The sequence below is a fragment of the Colias philodice genome, chromosome 10, assembly GCF_061535455.1.
Source record: "Colias philodice isolate Cphi_HAF_F1 chromosome 10, ilColPhil1 Martin Lab GWU primary, whole genome shotgun sequence".
NCBI lineage: Eukaryota > Metazoa > Arthropoda > Insecta > Lepidoptera > Pieridae > Colias > Colias philodice.
The window spans coordinates 7,521,466-7,542,164 of record NC_143095.1 but is presented as its reverse complement, the minus strand read 5'-3'; the positions used below and the strand labels follow the sequence as shown (position 1 = coordinate 7,542,164).

Below are 20,699 nucleotides of genomic sequence, written 5' to 3'. Positions count from 1 at the left end.
ATGCTACTAGTCGTAATTATCACAAAAAAATGTGATGTATGTAATTAGTGGTAGATTGTTATTGGTAGGTTATCATTCAATTTTAATTTAAATTAAAAATGATATCTACTAGATTGAGATAACTATATCAGTACAAATTTTTAAAAGAATTATTATCAAACTTGTGTCAATCACCAAATATTTAGTACGCCCAACAATTCACAAGAACGAAGGTCAACGCCTTGTTCACAATAACAATAATTACCATTTTTATTTGCGTCTTGACCTTCCAAATAAACATAACTTCCTATTCGAAAATAAAACCTTTCACTATTTTATAATTTTTTATTTATTTAATATTTTACAGTCAACTTAACCTAGAAATGGTAACCTTTACATCACAACGTACATGTACTCCTATGCAATCACGTAGTACACTTATTTTACATGACATCTCAAAGAATGACAGTATAAATATACAAGAGGATAGTTTGCTGGTGTCCCGGCCGTATCTGGCGAGATATAAATAGCGCTGGTGAGATTAGCGTATGAATAGTTTAAAGCTATATTATAATAATACCCTAGTGTTCGTAGTATGAGCCTCCGTATCCGCTGCTGTATGAGCTTCCGGAGCCGCTGCTGTATGAGCCTCCATAGCTGCCTCCGTAGCTACCGTGTCCCTGGTCGTGTCCAACGTAGACGGGTACTTTGACTGGGACTGGGACGGGCTTTTCAACTTCTACGGGGACGGGCCTCTCCACGTGCACGGGGTAGGGCCTGTCGACGGGAACCTTGACTGGGTAAGGGACGTGCCTCTCTACCTCAACTGGGACGTGCTTGTAGACTGGGTAGGGCTCTGGGACTGGAACCTTGACGGGCACGGGGTAGGGCTTGTCGACTGGGACGGGGTAGGGCCTGTCTACTGGAACGTGGACGGGGTAGGCGACTGGCTTCTCAACGTGGACGGGGACGGGCACAGGTTTCTCAACGGGGTATGGGGCGGGTACGTGAACTGGGTAGGGCCTGTCAACTGGCACTCTGACGGGATAACCGACGTGCTTCACCACTGGGTAGGGCTGAGGAACGGGCACTTTAACTTCGACTGGGTATGGCACATGTTTCTCCACGGGGTAGGGTTGGGGCACGGGCACCTTCACGGGGTAAGGTACGTGCTTCTCAACTGGGTAAGGTTGGGGCACTAAAACCTTAACGGGGTAAGGCCTGTCGACGGGAACGTGAACTGGGTAGGGAACCTTCCTTTCTACTGGGTATGGGGCAGGTACGTGAACTGGTACTTTGACGTATTCCTTGACGTGGACGGGTACGTGTTTTACCACTTCGTAGGGCTGGGGTACGGGCACCTTCACGGGGTATGGGACGTGTTTCTCCACTGGGTATGGGACGGGTCTGTCGACTGGGTAGGCAACTGGCACTCCTTTAACTAGGGTGATGGTCCTGGTGGTATCGGTTCTGCCACCGAGGTCGATGCTGCCATAGCCCTGAGCGAAACCTCCTTGGTCACCCAGGTTGTAAGCGCCACCGAGACCGTTTCCGTGACCGATGTATCCTATATCAAGCCCGCTGATGCCATAACCGTATCCCAAGTTTAAGAGACCACGTTTGTCTAATTTCTTCTCTAGTGGTTCAGCCTTCTGCTCCGTCGACTTCTCGCTGGCAGCAACTGCTGCTACCAGCAAGAGAGCTATATAAATCTGAAAAAGAAAAAAATGGATTTAAAAACTAAGAAATAATAAGTAAGTTTGACAGTTATGATATAATCTTTAAATATTGTTGTTATTAAATAACAATTCATAGGTCATGTTCAATAACGATGTTATATTGTTGAATACAATCAATCATAATACCTGACCCACGTGTTTCATAAGTTACGCAGGAGTTGCATTAGCGAATCATAACAAAAACTCAACCGTATTTCGTGACCGCTACTGCGTTAACTCAATAGAATGTTTAAAACACATTAATTATCTTGTTAACAGAGATACAGGCCAGTTATACGGAAAACTTTTAAAATTGCTCATTTTCCACTCTAACTTCTAATTAAAGAGGTTAAGCAAGAGTTGCATTGTCCTGTTTAAAACATGTAATGTGCATAATTACGCACTACGTGTGCATAACGGTTACGGTTAGATAATGTCGGTGGATTCTATTTAACGCAAATTCTAAATATGCAATATAGTGCAATCAGCCTATTATGATATTATCTCTAAAATCTCGTATCAAAAGAGACGCATTATTTTTGTATATGTTTACAAATGAAGAAATGCACTACGTAACTCTTAAGATGACCATAAGCGAACATCAAAAATAAAGCGTATTTGGTCTTGCTTACACCATTGAAATACCGAGCCATAGTAGAAAGGTACGTTAAATATATTATCATGACCAAATTTCAGCACGAAATAAGTACCAATCTCAGGCAATAAAGAGATCCAAAAAAGTTGTCAGAAGCGCAATAAAATCAATAAGTAATCACTTAGTAAGTTTTTACGTCTGCGATTCAATACCTTAATACAGTGTTTCGTAATATTGACTTCATAATAATCAGGTTAACAGATGTTTTAAAGTGCCGCATATATTTGATTTGAATACACTATCTTCCATATTAATAACATATTATTAACAACGAAATAAATTGTATGTTTAAAAAGCTTTTGCACAAAGGACTAAAATCGCCAAATAGATAGTTTAGTAGAACGTCGTTTCTTCCTGCCTTCGAAAGAGCAACGTTCAAATAACGCGGCCAACAGTCCTATAAAACGCCCTTTAGGTCCAAATCGAATGGCTACGGAAAAATATTCTTTGTTTTGACAGTTACGCTAATCAGTGAGTACATCGAACGAGGCCAAGCGATCGGGTTGCTCGTGGGATAATGTTGCTTCTTATGTCACTTTCGCAACACCTCGCCGGGGCTACTTACCCAACTTTATTCTTCACTTTACGTTGTTACGTGTGTGCTATAGATTTTTATAACGGCTCATTTAGACGTGCGATGCACAAATATAGAATTACATATCATTTCGTATTTCTTTATAGCACAATTTATGACTGTGTTACATAAGGATCATTGCATGTGCTACGGATTGCTTTGGAAACGTAAAGAGTATCTTTATGAATCTATTATTTTTTTCTAAATTACTATAAGTATAAACTGCTTTTATTTGGTTAAAAATCTTGTCCTACAAGTTAATATTACTAATCATATGTAGCTAAAAAAATGCTACGCAAATGATCCCGTTTAAAGTCATTAACATCCTGAGCTAACCTAGTCCTTTGAAAGTTAGTTATTGCTACATTTACCTTCTTGGTCAAAGACTCGTTTAACTTATAAACTTGTATAAGACTTAATGACTTTAGTTTAAAGGTGAATTAGTGATGTATCAACGCATTAGCCTCTACGGAATAACTTTGCATACATTAAGCTTTTTACGAGATATTAATTCGTTTATAACTATTGCTTTGTTCTTAAAACTTAGTCTTAATAAGAAATGATTTGTAATGTTAAGCGTTTGAAACAAAGAAACAAACTTATTAATAAAGATTTTTATTAAATTTGGATAAATTAATTAGAAAAGACTTGATAGGAAAAAATTGATAAATGCGTAATAAACTATTTGGGTTAAACTTGCAATAGTCGACCTAATATTCGCGCATTCTTCACACTATTACGCGTAATAAACTTCCTCTTACGCAAATAACTGGATTTATACTACAGATGTAACTCTATACTAGGGCACTTTCTTCCTGGTCTGATATATCAGAACCTGTATTGGTAGATAGTTAATTTTATGACGCAACGCCTCGGGGTGTCCGCCTATTGTTACATATTCGCGTAACCTATATTTATAAATTAAAGATAAGTTTATTTTTTGGAATGCGACTGCAATAAATTTATTAGTAACAATTAGAACTTTGTGAATCATAATAAAATAATCAAAATCAGATAAGCCGTTTAGCAAATTTTTGGCAAAAATAATTGTTACCGATTTAAGTTGGTAATCGATATGAGCAATCGATACTTAATAATTTAGAAAATTTGATACGAATGACCGCCCTAATTTAATTAATCTAATTGACTGTTTTCTTAAATTCGACAAAGCGGCGACTTCAAAAAAGTGTTACATCCCGGTTTAACACTTGGCTAGATCACACATCACTTGAGCACAGGAGGCTGAACGCTTTTTTGAAGTCATCACTTTACACAACACTGCACTGCGCGACATCACTCACCGTTGTTTTCATAATGCCTCTTAGACGGTGATGGAGTCGGGAATCGGACTGGATGCTATTCGGATAGTGCCTTGTGTTTTTATAGTTGGATATTTGGAAGCACTTTCGCCACTGCCCCCCTAGAGCTGGAGTCGCAGCGGCCGGCCTGAGTCCTTCGTGCGTGATAGACGGTCAGGCGGGAGTTGCGGGCGGTCGACGCGCAGACCGATTAATATCATATATCATATTATATTAATATTTTTCAATTCATAGCTAGTGCGGTTCTCTATAAGTACGGAGTATGTAGTTGGTGCTCATGCTGATCTTTATCGTGGTATCAGCTAATTCAATTATTTTAACTCAAATTTAAATTAACAAAACATAATCAACGGAAATCCGCAATAATTATCCACAAACAACGTATTATTTTGGGAAGGTTTTTCACGTGAAAGATAAACATATTATTTCTTTACTTTATATTTTCATTGTGTGAACATTATTTTTGCAATATTACTTGCAATATTTCATAGTTTATTTTTCTCGTTCTAGTGTATGTTGTTGTTTTTATTACCTAGGCACTATATTTATTTGACCAAGGCTAAAGAATGTAAAATACATTTAAATATATAATTTAAGCAATTACTTCAAGTGGAAATATAGAGCTGTGCTATAATTATTGTGGCATAATTCGATCATGCATATAAAGCAAATCAACATTTCATACTAATCGTTATCTATCATAAAATATGTGTTTATTATTTCATAGTAATCATTGAAAATGTTATCTATAGATTTCGTAATATACGGAATACGGAGAGAGTTATTAAATGCAAATTAATTCAAAAAATCTATATGATACATTTTGTAATATAACATAACCGGTATTCATCTCAATTATACTTCCGCATGGCTATCTTATTTGGAAGAAAAATTTTCACGAGCACGTTTTGCGTCAAAGAAAATCAATTTCCGGTTAACATAAAAACTTAAAGGTTAATGTTATAAAACAAGGCTATAGTGTGGTTGCGATTAACCTCTCCAAAATGGAATTTAATTGTTCCAGAAGCTTTAATAATTCAATTATAGTATCTACGACTAAACCGTTGTTTTAATAGCCTTCTATAAAAATTACTACAAGTAACTACCTACTTATTATAATAAATGACTCTAAGTAGAGTAAAATCAATAACAATCAATCAATCAATTTTATGAACTTTTGGGTACTCTATAACTATAAATATTAGACTTATTTACTGTTTATCGAATAAAGTTTGTACTAAATATATACCTACAACTACAATACAATGAAATAACAATAGTGCTACCGTCTACGACCGTAGCTTGCTTTATTTGACGTCCGTTTCTTAATCAAGATCGTTGCTTGATATATAGCCCTAAGATAATGATTTTATCGTTATATTACCTAAATAAACGTAATTATACGTTTGCAAAATGTCAACTAAACGAGACACTTTAGATTACCACTCTAATTTAGATTTTAATTCGTAATATTTTGAGATTAGCATAACATAATATGAAGGATTAGATTAATTTCGTTTTAGGTGCAAAAGACGAAATTATGAATTTACCCTACGAACGACGAAATTATGAAGTCACCCTATTTTAGACTGTTCTCAAAGAGAATAAGTAAAATACAAATAGTTAATTTATTGCAAAGTAGCTACATTGATGTATTCGTTAGTAGCAGTTTGATGAATGACCATCCATTTACAATCAAACATATCATATATATATACCTATAACCAGTGTGATAAAGCTAAATACTAATCATATCTATCTACTTATAAGAAATATAATAAAGCGAAAAAATTTTCCGCCACAAATAATTGCAAAACGTCATACGCGTAATGATTGCGAAGAATTCACGATATCAATATTATTATGGCCGAGTTCCACATTGGAAAGGTGCTCGATGCGACAATATGACCGGTTCTCTGCAGACCATGAACTCTATCCCTAAATGGGTGCAGTGAACGCATGCACGTATGGTAGTGGCAGGGTTAAGGGTTTATTGAGAAAGTTCTACGTACGCCTTTCGTTTGGATGGATTGGTTAATGTGTTGGTATGATTACTTCCTATAGTGCATTCTTATCTTGTAAAAGTTTACGTGAGTTGTCAGGAAGGTTTGCAGTATTTGCCAATCTGCCACAAATTGAAAACAAGGCGTAAGCTCGGGAGCTTTCATTATCTGCAACTTAAAAGCAAATGTTTAAGTTGTGTATGGTTTATAAATTACCAAAATATGCATGTTTTATTTTGTAAACGATTATTTTTAAAGAAGTAATTAAGAGAATAGTAACACACATTCAATATTTACAAAAATATACATAAAGTTTCTAGAATTTTCTAACATTATTCATCCGAGATTAAGATGCGGAATCCTACAAGGATCTATTTCATATCTGTTATAGATTTTTGAAGGTTACGTTTATCGCTTGCCGCTGACCACGTAGTGATTAATAATTACATAGTTTATGTAAATAGGTTCACGCAATCTAATTCAACGCATAATAACAATAGAGGCCGTGAACTTTATGCCGTTCGACCTAGTAACTGAGTGTTGGCTCCACGTAATAATTGTAATCTGCATTACAAAACCTAATTACGGCATCTTATTTGGATTTGTTTGTTTTTATGTGGATCAAAATATAGCTAATGATTTTAATGCTTTATAAACCCCGCCCTACTTTTGGGCGGATATCTCGCCCTTGGCGGTAATGAATTTATTAGTGTAATACGATAGTAATTAATATAATGCATTTGAAGAGTTTTTTTTTTGTCTATCGATTTCAGCCTACTAAATACTTAGAATAACATTTGATAGGCTTTACATTTAGGCTATAGGAATAACATACACATTTAGTTTTTAATAAAAATCATCAATCAATTAAAAAAAATGTACAAGTTTATGTTCAATTTTTTCGCAAGAGCCTCCCTTCAACATCATTATTATAACTACATATATTTTAAAACTATCCTCGTTGTATACAAGTGGCATAGTTCATTGAAACAATTACCTGATATCAGGAAATATTAGCTCTAGAAATATGATATACATACTGCTTTCGAATACATTTTGTAACAGTATTATAAAGTTACATTTTGTTGCGGGTTACGTGTCTCAGTCTGATCTAATTATATTATTTATCACAAATGTCGTAATAATTTAAACTCAGCTTCAATGTAATAAATTATATTCAAATGATAGATTATGTCGCGAAATCGTGAAGTGTCAGAATTTACGGTGGTGTAATATTGATTTTAAATTCTAAATATAAGGATTTCACGTATATATTATACTAGCTGTGCTCCGCGGTTTTACCCGCAGTGCTCCGCTCCTGTTAGTCTCAGAGAGATGATATATAGCCTATAGCCGTCCTCGATAAATGGGCTATCTAACACTGAAAGAATTTTTCAAATTGCGCGTTCGAACAAACAAACTCTTCAGCTTTATAATATTAGTATAGATTACTCTAAAAACTTCCTTTGACAATAATTATCAAAAACTTTTAACAATTTTTTATATAGATACTTATATTTAAAAAAAATATACAGGGTTACTTGTAAAACACCAGCAACCTCTCAGGACAAGATAGCTAACATCATAAGTAACAACGTTTGTTCTACGACTTTTGGCATAACGCAATACATTATTTTTAAATGATTTTTTTAAAGTTTTTATTGTACTCTCCTAACATTTGTAAGTCTATGTTCTATTCATTATCGAAAGGACGACGCGACGCCTCCTTTCCCCTCTCGTTCGCTTCTTGTTTACGTAATTTTTGGGATGCGCGTAGAGTTTATAATATTCAAACGGAAAATTAAATGAATATTTTATATTTATTTTTATATGCAAATAAAATCTAACAAATTATCAAAAGTCGTAGAACAAATGTTGTTACTTATGATGTTAGCTATCTTGTACTGCGAGGTTGCTGGTGTTTTACAAGTAACCCTGTATAGGTAATATTATATGTATGTTTATCAGCCATTTGGTTTCCACAAGGCAAGCGAAAAGCTTAGTATGTGATCAGATCGTACCGTTTGTGAAAAATGTCCTGAAATATTTATTTATTTAATTGCCTTCACTCATATGAAATGTATCTAACATACAAGGAACATACATATTTAATGATCGATAGTATTTCTTTAATATTTTCGGAGCACATAATTATATGTTATGTAAATTTAGAATTTAATTGAATCAATTGGCGCATAAAAATAAAATATAATTTGTATAATACCTGATCTACATACTTAATGCGTATTTAATACGCCATTTATAATGTTTTCTTCCAATCTATAAACTATCAATAAGGCACATTAATTTCATTCTCATTTTTGAAATAACCAAAACAGCAAGTCAAGGTCTCTAAAACTTGAACTTGGTCCGATATATAATATAAATAAACACCTTTCATAATCGATATAAAATAACTGAATAAAGAACGTATTCAGATTAACAGTAGATTAAAATATATATTGCTATGGCAATCAATACCCTTATTATAAAATTAAATATAAACAATTATCATGATATTTATTACAAGACGCATTAATATGAATCACATACGTAAATCGTTTATTTTAAGATCAATGATAAATAAATATTAAAAATATCTCTTCGTATTATTTATTTTAAAATTCATTTATTAATATACATTTTTGTTTATTTGTTTTAAGTTATTTGAAGTAGAGCATTCCATTTTATTAAATCTTTTGATTAATTTATAAATTAAAGAAGAATATGCTATTATAATAAATTTGAAATCTCTTCACATTCTACAAAACCAGATTACAGTCATAGCTCTACATTCATGCAATAAAATTATGCAAACAGCCTTGTCATCTGTCATAAAAAACAAATGTTTGGATTGTTCGAAATTTCTCAGGCACTAATATCTTCGGCAATTAGATGTATTGCCATATATGTTCTGTTTCAACTTCAAGGTTGCCATACACAATAACGGTATGGTGTATTGTGAATGGTCGAAATTGTTGCCATGACAACGCTCTAATCACGAAATATATTGAGTATCTATAGAGCATGACGGCATTAGCATTCGATTAAGTATTTACCTTCCTATAACCTATTTTCCTTCTGTAAAAGTACCAAATATATACTTCCCTACTTGTAAAATTTATATAATAGAGCAACTATAATAAATAGAGTTTAAAGATATTTATATCCACATCCATATAGTTTTGTATTATTATAATTAGATTATAATATTCATGTCACAATAAAGTTGATACTCGAAGTTATGTTTTGTTCTCTTAATGTATATTTAACGTTCAAAATAACCGAATGGATCGTGTTATTGCATTGGATTCGTTATGCACTTCTTATATATTATATAATAAAAATATCAAACATAGATTAAAAACATAATGCATATATAATAGACTCGCGATATTATACATAATATTCAGTACATTACTAAAGCAGGCTACTCACGTACCTGCCTCAGGGCCCAGGTGCCATATTGGTACAATCTCGGTTGGTCGGCGGTTGGAGCAATTTCAGTTGTTCTCTAAATTGCCCCTGCTTGCCTATACACATCACAATTAAGGAGCCAATTAAGGGTCCAATTCCAATATTGCCCCTGCTGCAGGTATGTGAGTAGCCAGTCTTTGAGTCATAATTTTAATAAATAATGTAATCGAACTTCTAATTTGTATTGCGGAATAGAGAGATGGGTTTGATTTATGGGTAGTGTAACTGGTAGCTAGGTCAAGACCAAAAATATTGGTTATAGAGATTCATCGTGTTTAAGAAATACTAATTCATTCGTTGATTGATTGTGTTTGGAATGGAATTGAAATTTATTTTTTTGATTGATATGATTTGTTCGAGTTAAGTTTAAAATTGTATTTAGAATTTGTAATGATGGTATAGTATTTCTATAGATATACATTTAGATATTGAAGTATAAATAAGAACTATATAGTAACTTTAAAATTAGTAGTACCTAATAGTAGTAAATACTTGGTAGATAAATTAATATAGTGTAATAAAATAAATAAGAACAATGAATAAGAATCATAATTATTTGATCACATTTACCGTGTATTTAATAATATTTTTTAAAACAACTTAAAGTAATAAATATTCAATGTTAACAGTTTTATACCTTAAAATATGTATTATGTCATAAATTGTTAGCCCAAAATATTCAAATTTAGTTTAATGATTTTTTGTTACTATGAGAAAAGTAGATTATATTATGTAATGTAATATCGTGAGAAATTAACATCCATAATAATTATTTCACAAAACAAATGACGGGATGTGTGAATAGCGGAATTAATTTCATGCGCTCTAGAAAAACAATATGAGAATTTGAGCTATATCTAGTTGCTATGATAACTCTAGAAAAAACTTAAAATGAATGTTAGATATCATAGTTCATTTTACTTATACAAACATTTTAGCGAGAAAATATGCACGCGATTTTTAGGTTTTCCTTTGTTGTAAAGTTTATTCAAAATAACCCACCTATAATATATTCAAAGTTGTATAAAAGGTTATGGCCTCAAGATACACACATGTATTATCTGCATTGCCTCCCTAAGGACATATAATAATTATGTACTGATGATGATATGTCATGAAACAGTTGAATTTTCTGAAAAAATTATGTGAAAAAATAGGTCAGCACAACTGCTTTCAGTAATACAGAATGCAGTTTCAAAATCAATCTATTTAAAAATATTTTTTTCTTTAATAATTCTAAGTTGCATTATTAATAGATATGTATTTATAGAATACTCTGTATAAATGTTTCTAAATGTTCCTTAATTGCAGTAAAAATGTCTTAATTAATAATTGCAATATAAGATTAATTGGCCTCGCAATATAAAGTATGGCCAAAATTAATTCATTTGCATAATTTCAAGCACATGTCACACATTTGCAAATATATAATATACTTGTTGCAAGATCTCTTTTTGAAGCTTCCTTGTTTTTAACGTTAAAGTGGGACATGGTTATGATTGCTCAACTGTGAAAAACCAGTTGTTTATTTTACATACTTACAGAAATTGCATGCATTTTTCCACTAAAACCTTCACAGTTTGGAATTTATTTATTATGCACTCATTTAACCATAATTGAAACAAAAATTCAAACGTTATAGGAAGATTTCTACAAAAATTTATATTTTTATTAAACTTCAAAGATCAATGTTCGTCTCAAGGATTGAACCCAGAAGACTGGGTATAATAAGCCTTATAATAAGTGATGAAATAAAAATTAATAGTTAAAATTGTAAAATATATATCGCAAGGACATCAAAACCAAAATCAATATGTAATTCTTCATATTGTCTACAAAAAGTTTCACATTATTGAACATGAGAAAAAATGTTATTGTTTTTATAACAATGCAAATTACACCAATTTGGAATACACGTGCTATATCATATACATATAATTTATAAAGCCCATAAATTAATTATTACGATCAATATAGTATACCTACTGCTATTTTTATTAAAGATCTTTGCTTTATGACTAGTGTGATTTTATGAGCATTAGTCACAGTTGCAGTTGCAAGTGAACGCTTTCGAGGTCGACGGATACGAACGCCGAAAATCAATTTTATTCGCACTTTTTATCTAGTATTTTATCGTTCAACACAATAAAATATTAAGATATATTAAATAATTGTTTTCTAAGTTTAGAATGCAATATTAAAAAAACTGTGAAGTTATCGTAAAACCTTTTCATTTCCTACTTTGATAAGAAAATTGTAGTGTGTTTTATTGTTGTTTTTGATGACCGATTGAAGCCTTGTTGACCTGTTTTTAATAAGTAAAGAAAATTATAGGATAATCTATTTTAATTTATGCAAAATTTGCTGTTAATGAATACTTAGCCTTATTAAATTTACTTAGTTGCTACAGACATGCAACACTTACGATTAATGCACGTAAATATTATGTAAAACATTTTAAATAATCGTATGACTATTAATGTTGAATACTATATAGGGCAATCAAGTAATTAGTGTAAAAGGGATATTTTCAAGGCTCTCTATATTTCCGTATACGTCAGTAATATATGTACTTAATTAATAACTATAAAACTGCATTCTTACATATGAACATTAAAAATCTTTGAATTAACTTTCCTGATAATCTTATATGGTCGTAACCGACGCCTATATTATAATATTATATGTATATGTGGAATAACATCTTAATTTTCATAGACAACGGAAAAGATGCAAACGTTTTGAAATCGATCAATAGGCGATGTATTCAGACTAGGTCAACGGAAGGTTCATAATCATGGGAACTGTATATGTTGTGAATATAATGTTAATCTCAAACAGGACAGTAAAAGTGAAGGACACGGCCTGACCGGATGCTATTGCGAGAGCCGTGCGAATGACTAAACCATGTTATGCATGCAGCATGTACTATCATAATTCATACCTAATCTATGAATTAGCTGAAAACAAATATAGTACACATAGCTCGTATTATGTATATGACATTATTATATAGGTATTAGGTAATACAAATTGTAAAGAAATTATTTCGTATTCGAAAATTGGTATAATACAGAAATGAAACATGTTATTATATTTACAGCGATAATAAAGAAACAAAAAAGTATTTAGTGTTGATGCGTCAATGCATTAATTATAGCTCAACGTATTAAACAACTAAACCTTTAGTATCATTTTTTTCTACTTTACAGGCAACATGCTATAAAGGCAAAACGTCTGTATCCTTTTATAAAACAAAAGGATCACAAAGCTCGCCTAAAAAGCTCTGTATGCATATTTAGACAGTCTCAGCTGAAAACGTAGTTTTCACTGAATCTAGTTATTTTCCACTAACATTCATAACAAACGTTCCACCACAAAACCATCAGTTATTTGAGTGTAGCAATGTCAGTTTGTCGCAACGGTTTCCTTTGGTGGATTCCGTCGCTTGCATCATGATACACGGTACTGCTGCTTAAACGCACGCACTAAGATTGTTCTGTGATTATATTATTTAGTTGTGTACATATTATATTATATTGCGTAGGTTCTTAAATATTTTCAAAACAAATGACCAGCAAAACTCGTACGTTATAGCTACTCTACATATGAACGTTATTCCATTCATCTTCGTGTTAGGTATATTTTCTCTGTACGATTTGATTTGTTAAAAAATATACTATAATGTAATATAATGTATAATGTAAAATATACTATAATGTGTAATATGTTAAAAAATATACTAAGCGTTGTTAAGAAGATGGGTAGGTACCTACTTTGTTTCAGTATGTATGGTAAAGCAAAATTAAGATAGGACAAGAAGTGTTTGAATATCAAACTTAAAATTATTTTATTATAATACTAGTATAGACGTTAATATTTCTATCAAATACTAAGATACAAGAAATCACAATAGACAATGAAAATCTATTAATTTTACGGTTGCAATTTTAAATTAAACATAAATTATAAGTATCCATATAATTTACGCAGGTAAGTTAAACTCAAAGCGAACGCGTAATAACTATGCCAAATCACACTATTAAATTAATGGACAAAGAAATAAAATAAAACGTATAAGAATTGTAAACATTGTGAGCGAGAGGCAGCGCCCTTCGGCTACGGCTAGGTTCCGGTAGCAACCGCGAGACGTAAGAAAATGTTTTGATACGGCATTTTCATCTATACTATTTACAAGCTCTATATTATAACGCTGAATGTTTACGTTGATTGTATATTTGAACTCAGTAACAACTGCTTTAATTTGGAATTTTATTTGTGTTGGATAATCCATTTTTGGAGGAAGGCTTTAAAACATCACTTTTCGACTGACAGGAGAGGAACCTAAAGGAAAGTGGATATTAATGTGAGAATAGAATGAAATTTCAAGGGTTTACTTGCTGCACCTTTTAGTAATTTAAGGAAATGAAATTGCCAACATAAGATTAAATCACGGTCTTCATAAATGAATTCGCATAGCTGACGAGAAAGGTATAGATATATGTATAAAAGAGACATAAATAAGGCATTTTATTATACGCAGATTTTTATGTTAATAATTCATTCAATACAGTAAATTATTAGTTACGACATTTAATAAACTCCACAACATTAACAAACATTCACTCATACAAATACCAATATTTCTTCTCGCCTTGTCCAATGTAAATTACATCTCTGATTTATTGGAGCACTTATTTGACACCAGCAATGTCGCCATTGCTATAGTAATTAAAACTTCATTCAAGTAACACTTAAGATTATCTTAACTGATATATTACGGTCCGGTTAGAAAAATTCGTGCTATTATTTTGTATGGCCTCCACAGCACCTGCGAAGGGATAAAGGTCGAGTTCTATTTCTTTTACACCTGCATAATTCTACGTAGAAATAATCTATTATTGTCATGGTTAGTTTCGTAACTGATTGATAAAATTGATTGTTGGTTTGCATTATCTCTGTGCTTGCAGCTTTTTCTTAATTACCAACTTCTCTTTATAGATGATAGAGCTTCCTAGTTATGCCTTCGTATTGGCTTACCCTATCGTATAATGCACTCTTTTCATTATTGCATAGCTTTTCTTCTTCTGCGGCTTCTCTTAAAAGTTTATAACTACAGAAATTTGATATGCTACTTAAATTCACCGTGACAAATAACCATACGAATCGTTTCAATTTACTATACTTAATCGCTAAATTAATAATTATTCTTTTGAATTCTTACGTCTGTTATTGTCATTGTAGATACATATTAAATGAAATTTTAGTTATTAAAATTGTTTATTTACAATTCAAAGAACACAAGGATTGAATTACTCATTTGCAAATATTGTTCCACAATGACTCACTAGTACTATAATTCATAGATTAGCGTTAATTAGAAGCAGTGAAATGAATGTCAATGAACTCAAATCCTTTTGAAAAGTAACCAAGGCGTGGCAACGGACTTAACATTGCTATATGTCAAGGATCACGGTGAACACGGTGCGCATGAAATGTTAAACTCCAAACCATTGTTTTGACCCATTAAATACTATGCACTGATTAAAAAGGGGCTTGTTGATATGGCTATATGACATTTATTAGGCGTAGAACGTAACCGAATGGATTATTATCTTTACTCTTAATAAGATCACTGAACAGTTGAAGTTTTGTTATTATGTATATGAAGAAAAATATTGAAGAAAATGTAAAAGTTCACCAAAGTCCAAAACTACTAGTATAGTATGTAATGAAATAACATTTCATCAATATTCAAATTTGCCGCGCTTCGCGCGTTCATGTTATCTGTGGCACGGATTGACGTAGCGGTAAGAAAAAATGGCGAGAAAGGATTAAAGTATTGTGTGTTGGTGTGCAACAATGTGCAAGGGATATAACTGGGGATTTATTATTATATGTGGACTTTAAATGTCGTTTCTTTGTATTTACAGGTGAGAATAGTTGTTGTAGTAACAAACTATTTGTATTTTAAAATTGTGAAACTATTAAAATAAAAACTTTGTATTTACAGAGAAACAAATTGGTTTTCATTGAAAATCCTCAATAATATATCTTATAAAACGACATTTAAAGTCCACATATAATAATAAATCCCCAATTATATCCCCAATTATATTATCTGTGTCCAAAACGAACAATTTTTTTTTTATAAAGGCGGTCATATTTATCTTTCTAGCTGTTATATTATTGCTAATTAATTTCGCAATCCATCCCTTTAGTCATCATTCATAACATTTCCAATTTTTATGATTCGGTTATATAACCTATCTATACGTATATGCTTAAAAGTCTTATAGCGGCAGTACACATGGGGCCAAGGCGTTGGGCCAACGTGTTGGGAAAAAATGAAGTTTCCTGTTCACACATTGGCGTACAGCCATTCTGCATTGGCGCTTCAAGGATGGACGTAGTCCGTAGAAGTTCTTGCAGCCGCGGCAATTTATTTATACAGTGCGTTTAATTATTACGTGCATGTGCATCAATAACAATGAATGTACTCTGCCGTCTGCGATGATACTCTATTGTCCTTTTTTATTTCTGTATAAATATAACATTATTATGTTTAGATTTTTTCAAATGTTTAAAATGTGTACATTTTACACTTAATTTAATTTTAATTACCTATAAAACGAAACTTTAAAGATTATAATATAATATTATTATATTAAATGATAATATTATTTATGTAATAAAGCACAATTTGATCAAAACCACGCTCATTGTATATTGTTATTAAATTTTTAAGAACAAGTAACTTTTTAATACTATTTTACTCTTTTTATAAATATATATTTTTTTTATCGCATTGTATGAAAGTGAGATAAGAAAAACATCTAGAATAATATTATAATAAATAGAAAATAAAACATCTGATTTATTGAGATTGGTTTTTATTTTTCTGTAGTTCATGCCGTGGATTCCAAATTATTCCTTCATGTCGATACAATTCTACGAATTGTGAAACCTCATTGCTTGTCCACATCGGCGCCTCGGGCCTCCATCGCTATTGGAACATGGTTAAACGTAAATTTCATTGACGCGCAACGATACTGTCTCCGCTGACGCGTAACAACAAACTGAACAAGACACCAACGTGTGAACGCTGTTTGCGGAGCGCGCCAAGATCCTTTGATGTGTGCACAAAAAACCGACAACATTCGGTTGGCCTGCCAATATTGGCGCCAACTAGGCTAATGAAGCCAACATACCGCCAAGTAGCTCTCTACACGTTGGCCCAACCCGTTGGCCCAACACGTTGGGCCCATGTGTACTGCCACCATTACACTTATAAACGTACATGAATGGATTTTGCCGTTTACTAACAGCGATAAGTACATACCTATTAAGTATATAAGATCTTATAAATAACAGTCAAACAAAAATAGACTTAAATAATTTGGAAAATCCAAAAGTGCACGCCTCATAATTTTTTTTAATAAATATTTATTAATTATTATTTTTGTTTATTTAATAACAATTAAACCACATCGAATCAGACCCTGAAAAATGAAAGGGTTCTATTCCTGAGCATACTCAAGCGTAAGAGAAAAAAAAAGACTCGATTAGTAAAGTATTTCGGTCGTTATCGTGTTAACAAGAAAAAGGATCCGCACATACAGACACACGGACGTCCAAGACAGAACTTTTTTAAACTGTTTTTTAACTAGTTTAAATAACAAAAATGACATCAAAAATATCATGAACGTTAAAAATAGTGTTTTTTCTTAATATGTGTGTGTATGTATTATCTTACAAGTGCAATGTATGATACATAAAGACATTTTAAGTTTGAAAAATCAGATGTTTTGCGCGAAGTGACAGTAGTACCCACCTCAACGCTTCGCTTATGAGGCGTGCAATAAAGTACTATTTATTTAAGCAAAAACTTTTATATTCATTCAAATGGAAATTCCACGTTGCTAAGTAATTGTCATTACTTTTTATTTTATTTTCTTACTTCAACCTTGACCTGTTTGTAACAGACATTTTACTTCTTTGTGATTTGCACCATATTATTATAATTAAACGACTTTTTCTTCCGTGTAATTTCTTAAAATATATAATTAGGTTTAATATGAAATTTCCTTTGGTTTTTTTCTTTGTTTGAATAAAAAGATATTATGGCATTTGGGTCGACTTAAAAAAATAGGAAGTACATAAATACCTAAATAATTATACAAGGAAAATCTCCTTCTTGTCAATAAAGAAAATTGCACAGTGAACAAATTAATTCCCTCCCTTAAAACAATACGATACTGCAACTTATACTAATAGTTTTTCAATTAGTCCATATAAACTACAATCCTCTCAACTGAACCGGATTAACAACAAATCTATATAAACATAACAAGAACAAACATAAACAGCACGCGTTTGATGATTTTCCGCACGAACGGCACTAGCACAAACTAGTTGCTATTAATGTTTTAAATGGAGCCCATTGACTTACTTTTGTATAATTACATAGGGTATGTATTACATTGCCTAAAGTGGTAAACGCAACCATAATAATTATGCAACGAGAAGACGCGGTTTTATCACAATATTATGTTGCACGTACGGTATGAATTTCAACTTTTAAATGTAGGGCATTATTTTATAATAATAAAAAGTATACGCAATTTATAAGTAAGGGATTGTTGGGTATTTAAAATATTGTAATATTATATAAACATCCTTATAAATATGATCAGAAGAATCATTATAAATATCATGACATATTATTATATTCGTATCTTTAAAGTTTAAACAAATCTCATGCTGTAAATTCGTTAAGCCATTTCAGCGTGACTGATTCACAAAGATAACCATTTATTTTTAATCTTTCATTCATAAAATACCTAGATAATATCTCTATAAAACGTAAATAGGTTATAATATGAATTATTTAGACTATCTTTTCGAAAATAAGTCATCAGAGGGTCAGAGTTATCCTATTTTGAAACTTTATCCTTGTCTTTTTTGTCCTTATACGAATTAGAACTGCAGTCTCTTACAGATTTACGAAGACTTGGACGGTGCTTGATTAATAAATAATTCATAACAATTTAACATGTAAATATATTCATTTTATACTGTTTTACTTGAAAGCAGCTAATAGAAAAACGAAAAGGTCAACACGAATATGCAAACTTGATATAATATTGATTACACTGCAACTGTGTCTTAGTAATCTATTTTGTGATAAAAACATTCCTATGTTTTACACCCACGTAGTAATGTAAATCAATTTATGCAAGAGTTTGTCAATTCGACTTTTTCATTAACGTTTGAATATAGAAGTCCTAGAGATTCAAATTAAATGAGAAGCCTCAGAAAGCCTTGTGATGATTCAAATGTGAGATGCAGTCGAGAATTACAGATAATAGAAAATGGAGATGAAGAAATAAATTAATAGTTATATTTTTTGGTTATAAATAAAACTGCATCGTCATTTTAAGAAGATATTTAAGAAACGACGATATCCCACACTAAGCAAGTCATATATCTGTGCTACAGGCGATCGTCATTTTTTGGCACTATAAACATTAACATATTTAGGATAGTCTAATTGCTAATGATCGATCTCATCCAGGAGTAGAATTTTCTGTTTATTTGAAGACGTAATGAATATTCTATTTACACTGAAAACAAAAGAGAAAAAAATGTATTTCTGTAATAACTAAAAAACTTCTAATAATATTCATAATATGTTACTCAAGAACTTTTTCTGATTCGTATATTTACAAATCGATCCAGTAGTTTTTTACTTATAGGTTATTAAACAGTATGGTTAGGGAGCCAGGTGCAAATTTGGTTCATTATTTCCTCTCAAGAGATAATTCGTCAGACGCATGAGAGTATAGTATTATAAAGCCTCGTGAACGTCAGCTGGCGCTCGGTTGGGGGGGTGAGCGGTTGTAGCCTCCCACGCACATAGGAAAAAAAATACATTCATTCATTCATTTCCTCTCAGCTAAAAATTTGTCAAATTGTAGCTAACCCAATATCTCAACGAAAAAAAATAGTCAGCTGGTTACAACATGGTGTATTATACGTCAGCTGGTGTCTCGAACATGAAAGTTAAATTTAAAGAAAAATTTATTTTCCGTTATTTCCTCTCAAACAAAAATTTACCTGATGATAGCTTATATGTAACTGTGGATAAATATATATGTCAGCTGGCTGTATCTTGGTGGAAAAACCGTCAGCTGATACGGGAGGCTACAACCGCTCTTCCCCCCAACCGAGCTCCAGCTGACGTTCACGAGGCTTCATAATACTATACTTTGATGCATTTTACTAATTACCGCTTGAGAGGAACTTGGTCATAAAATCTGCTGCTGGCTCCCGGACCAGTAGCACATCACTCATGCGAACAAACACATACGTATAATTTTGTAATTTAGTGATGTGATTGAAAATGACCTTCGCCTTAAAACTATTTCATTTCATCGCCTCAATTTATCATATTACAAATTCTTGTTAAGAAATAATTGTACGCTCATGCGGGTATTTTGGGCGCATTTTACAATCTGCGATACGATACGATATCGGATGCACCGATTTAAATATTTGTATTGCAATTTGTTTCATATAGTTATTTTTTTTTTAATATGCATATGTTTTATTGGATGTTTACTTTAAGTCACATAATACGAAATATTCCCATTTTTGTATTCTAAGGTTAAATAAGATAGTTCTCAACTACAAAGTATAAAATAATTTAACGCTCCTTGAATTATAAAAATTCACTAATTTTATTTCGGTTCAAGGGCATGGTTTGATCGAAATAATGTTTCAAGAGTTTAAAATAAACTCGACGTAAGACTGTATAAAACAACATAAAAATAATTAAAGGTACATTAAAAATTAAATCAATCCTAAAAATATGTTTATCAATAATTTACGATAAAAGATCGTATCGTATCGTAAGTTGCAAAAACAATTGAGATACGCAGTAAAATTATGTAAACACGTTTACTGTTATTA

At 31.9% G+C, this 20,699-nt stretch overlaps 2 protein-coding genes across 2 annotated transcripts in view; one reads left to right on the top strand and one right to left on the bottom strand.

The window, feature by feature from the left end:
* The window catches only part of Ance-3 (angiotensin-converting enzyme Ance-3), a 94,155-nt gene that overhangs the window by 56,553 nt on the left and 16,903 nt on the right, over window positions 1-20,699 (top strand). The window lies entirely within an intron of this gene.
* On the bottom strand, window positions 311-4,384 carry LOC149485296 (uncharacterized). Its single transcript, XM_089700043.1, has 2 exons — window positions 4,228-4,384; window positions 311-1,691 (listed from the first exon to the last, which is right to left on the bottom strand). The coding sequence occupies exons 1-2, from the start codon at window positions 4,237-4,239 to the stop codon at window positions 561-563; spliced, it is 1,143 nt and encodes a 380-aa protein (XP_089556169.1). The 5' UTR covers window positions 4,240-4,384; the 3' UTR covers window positions 311-560.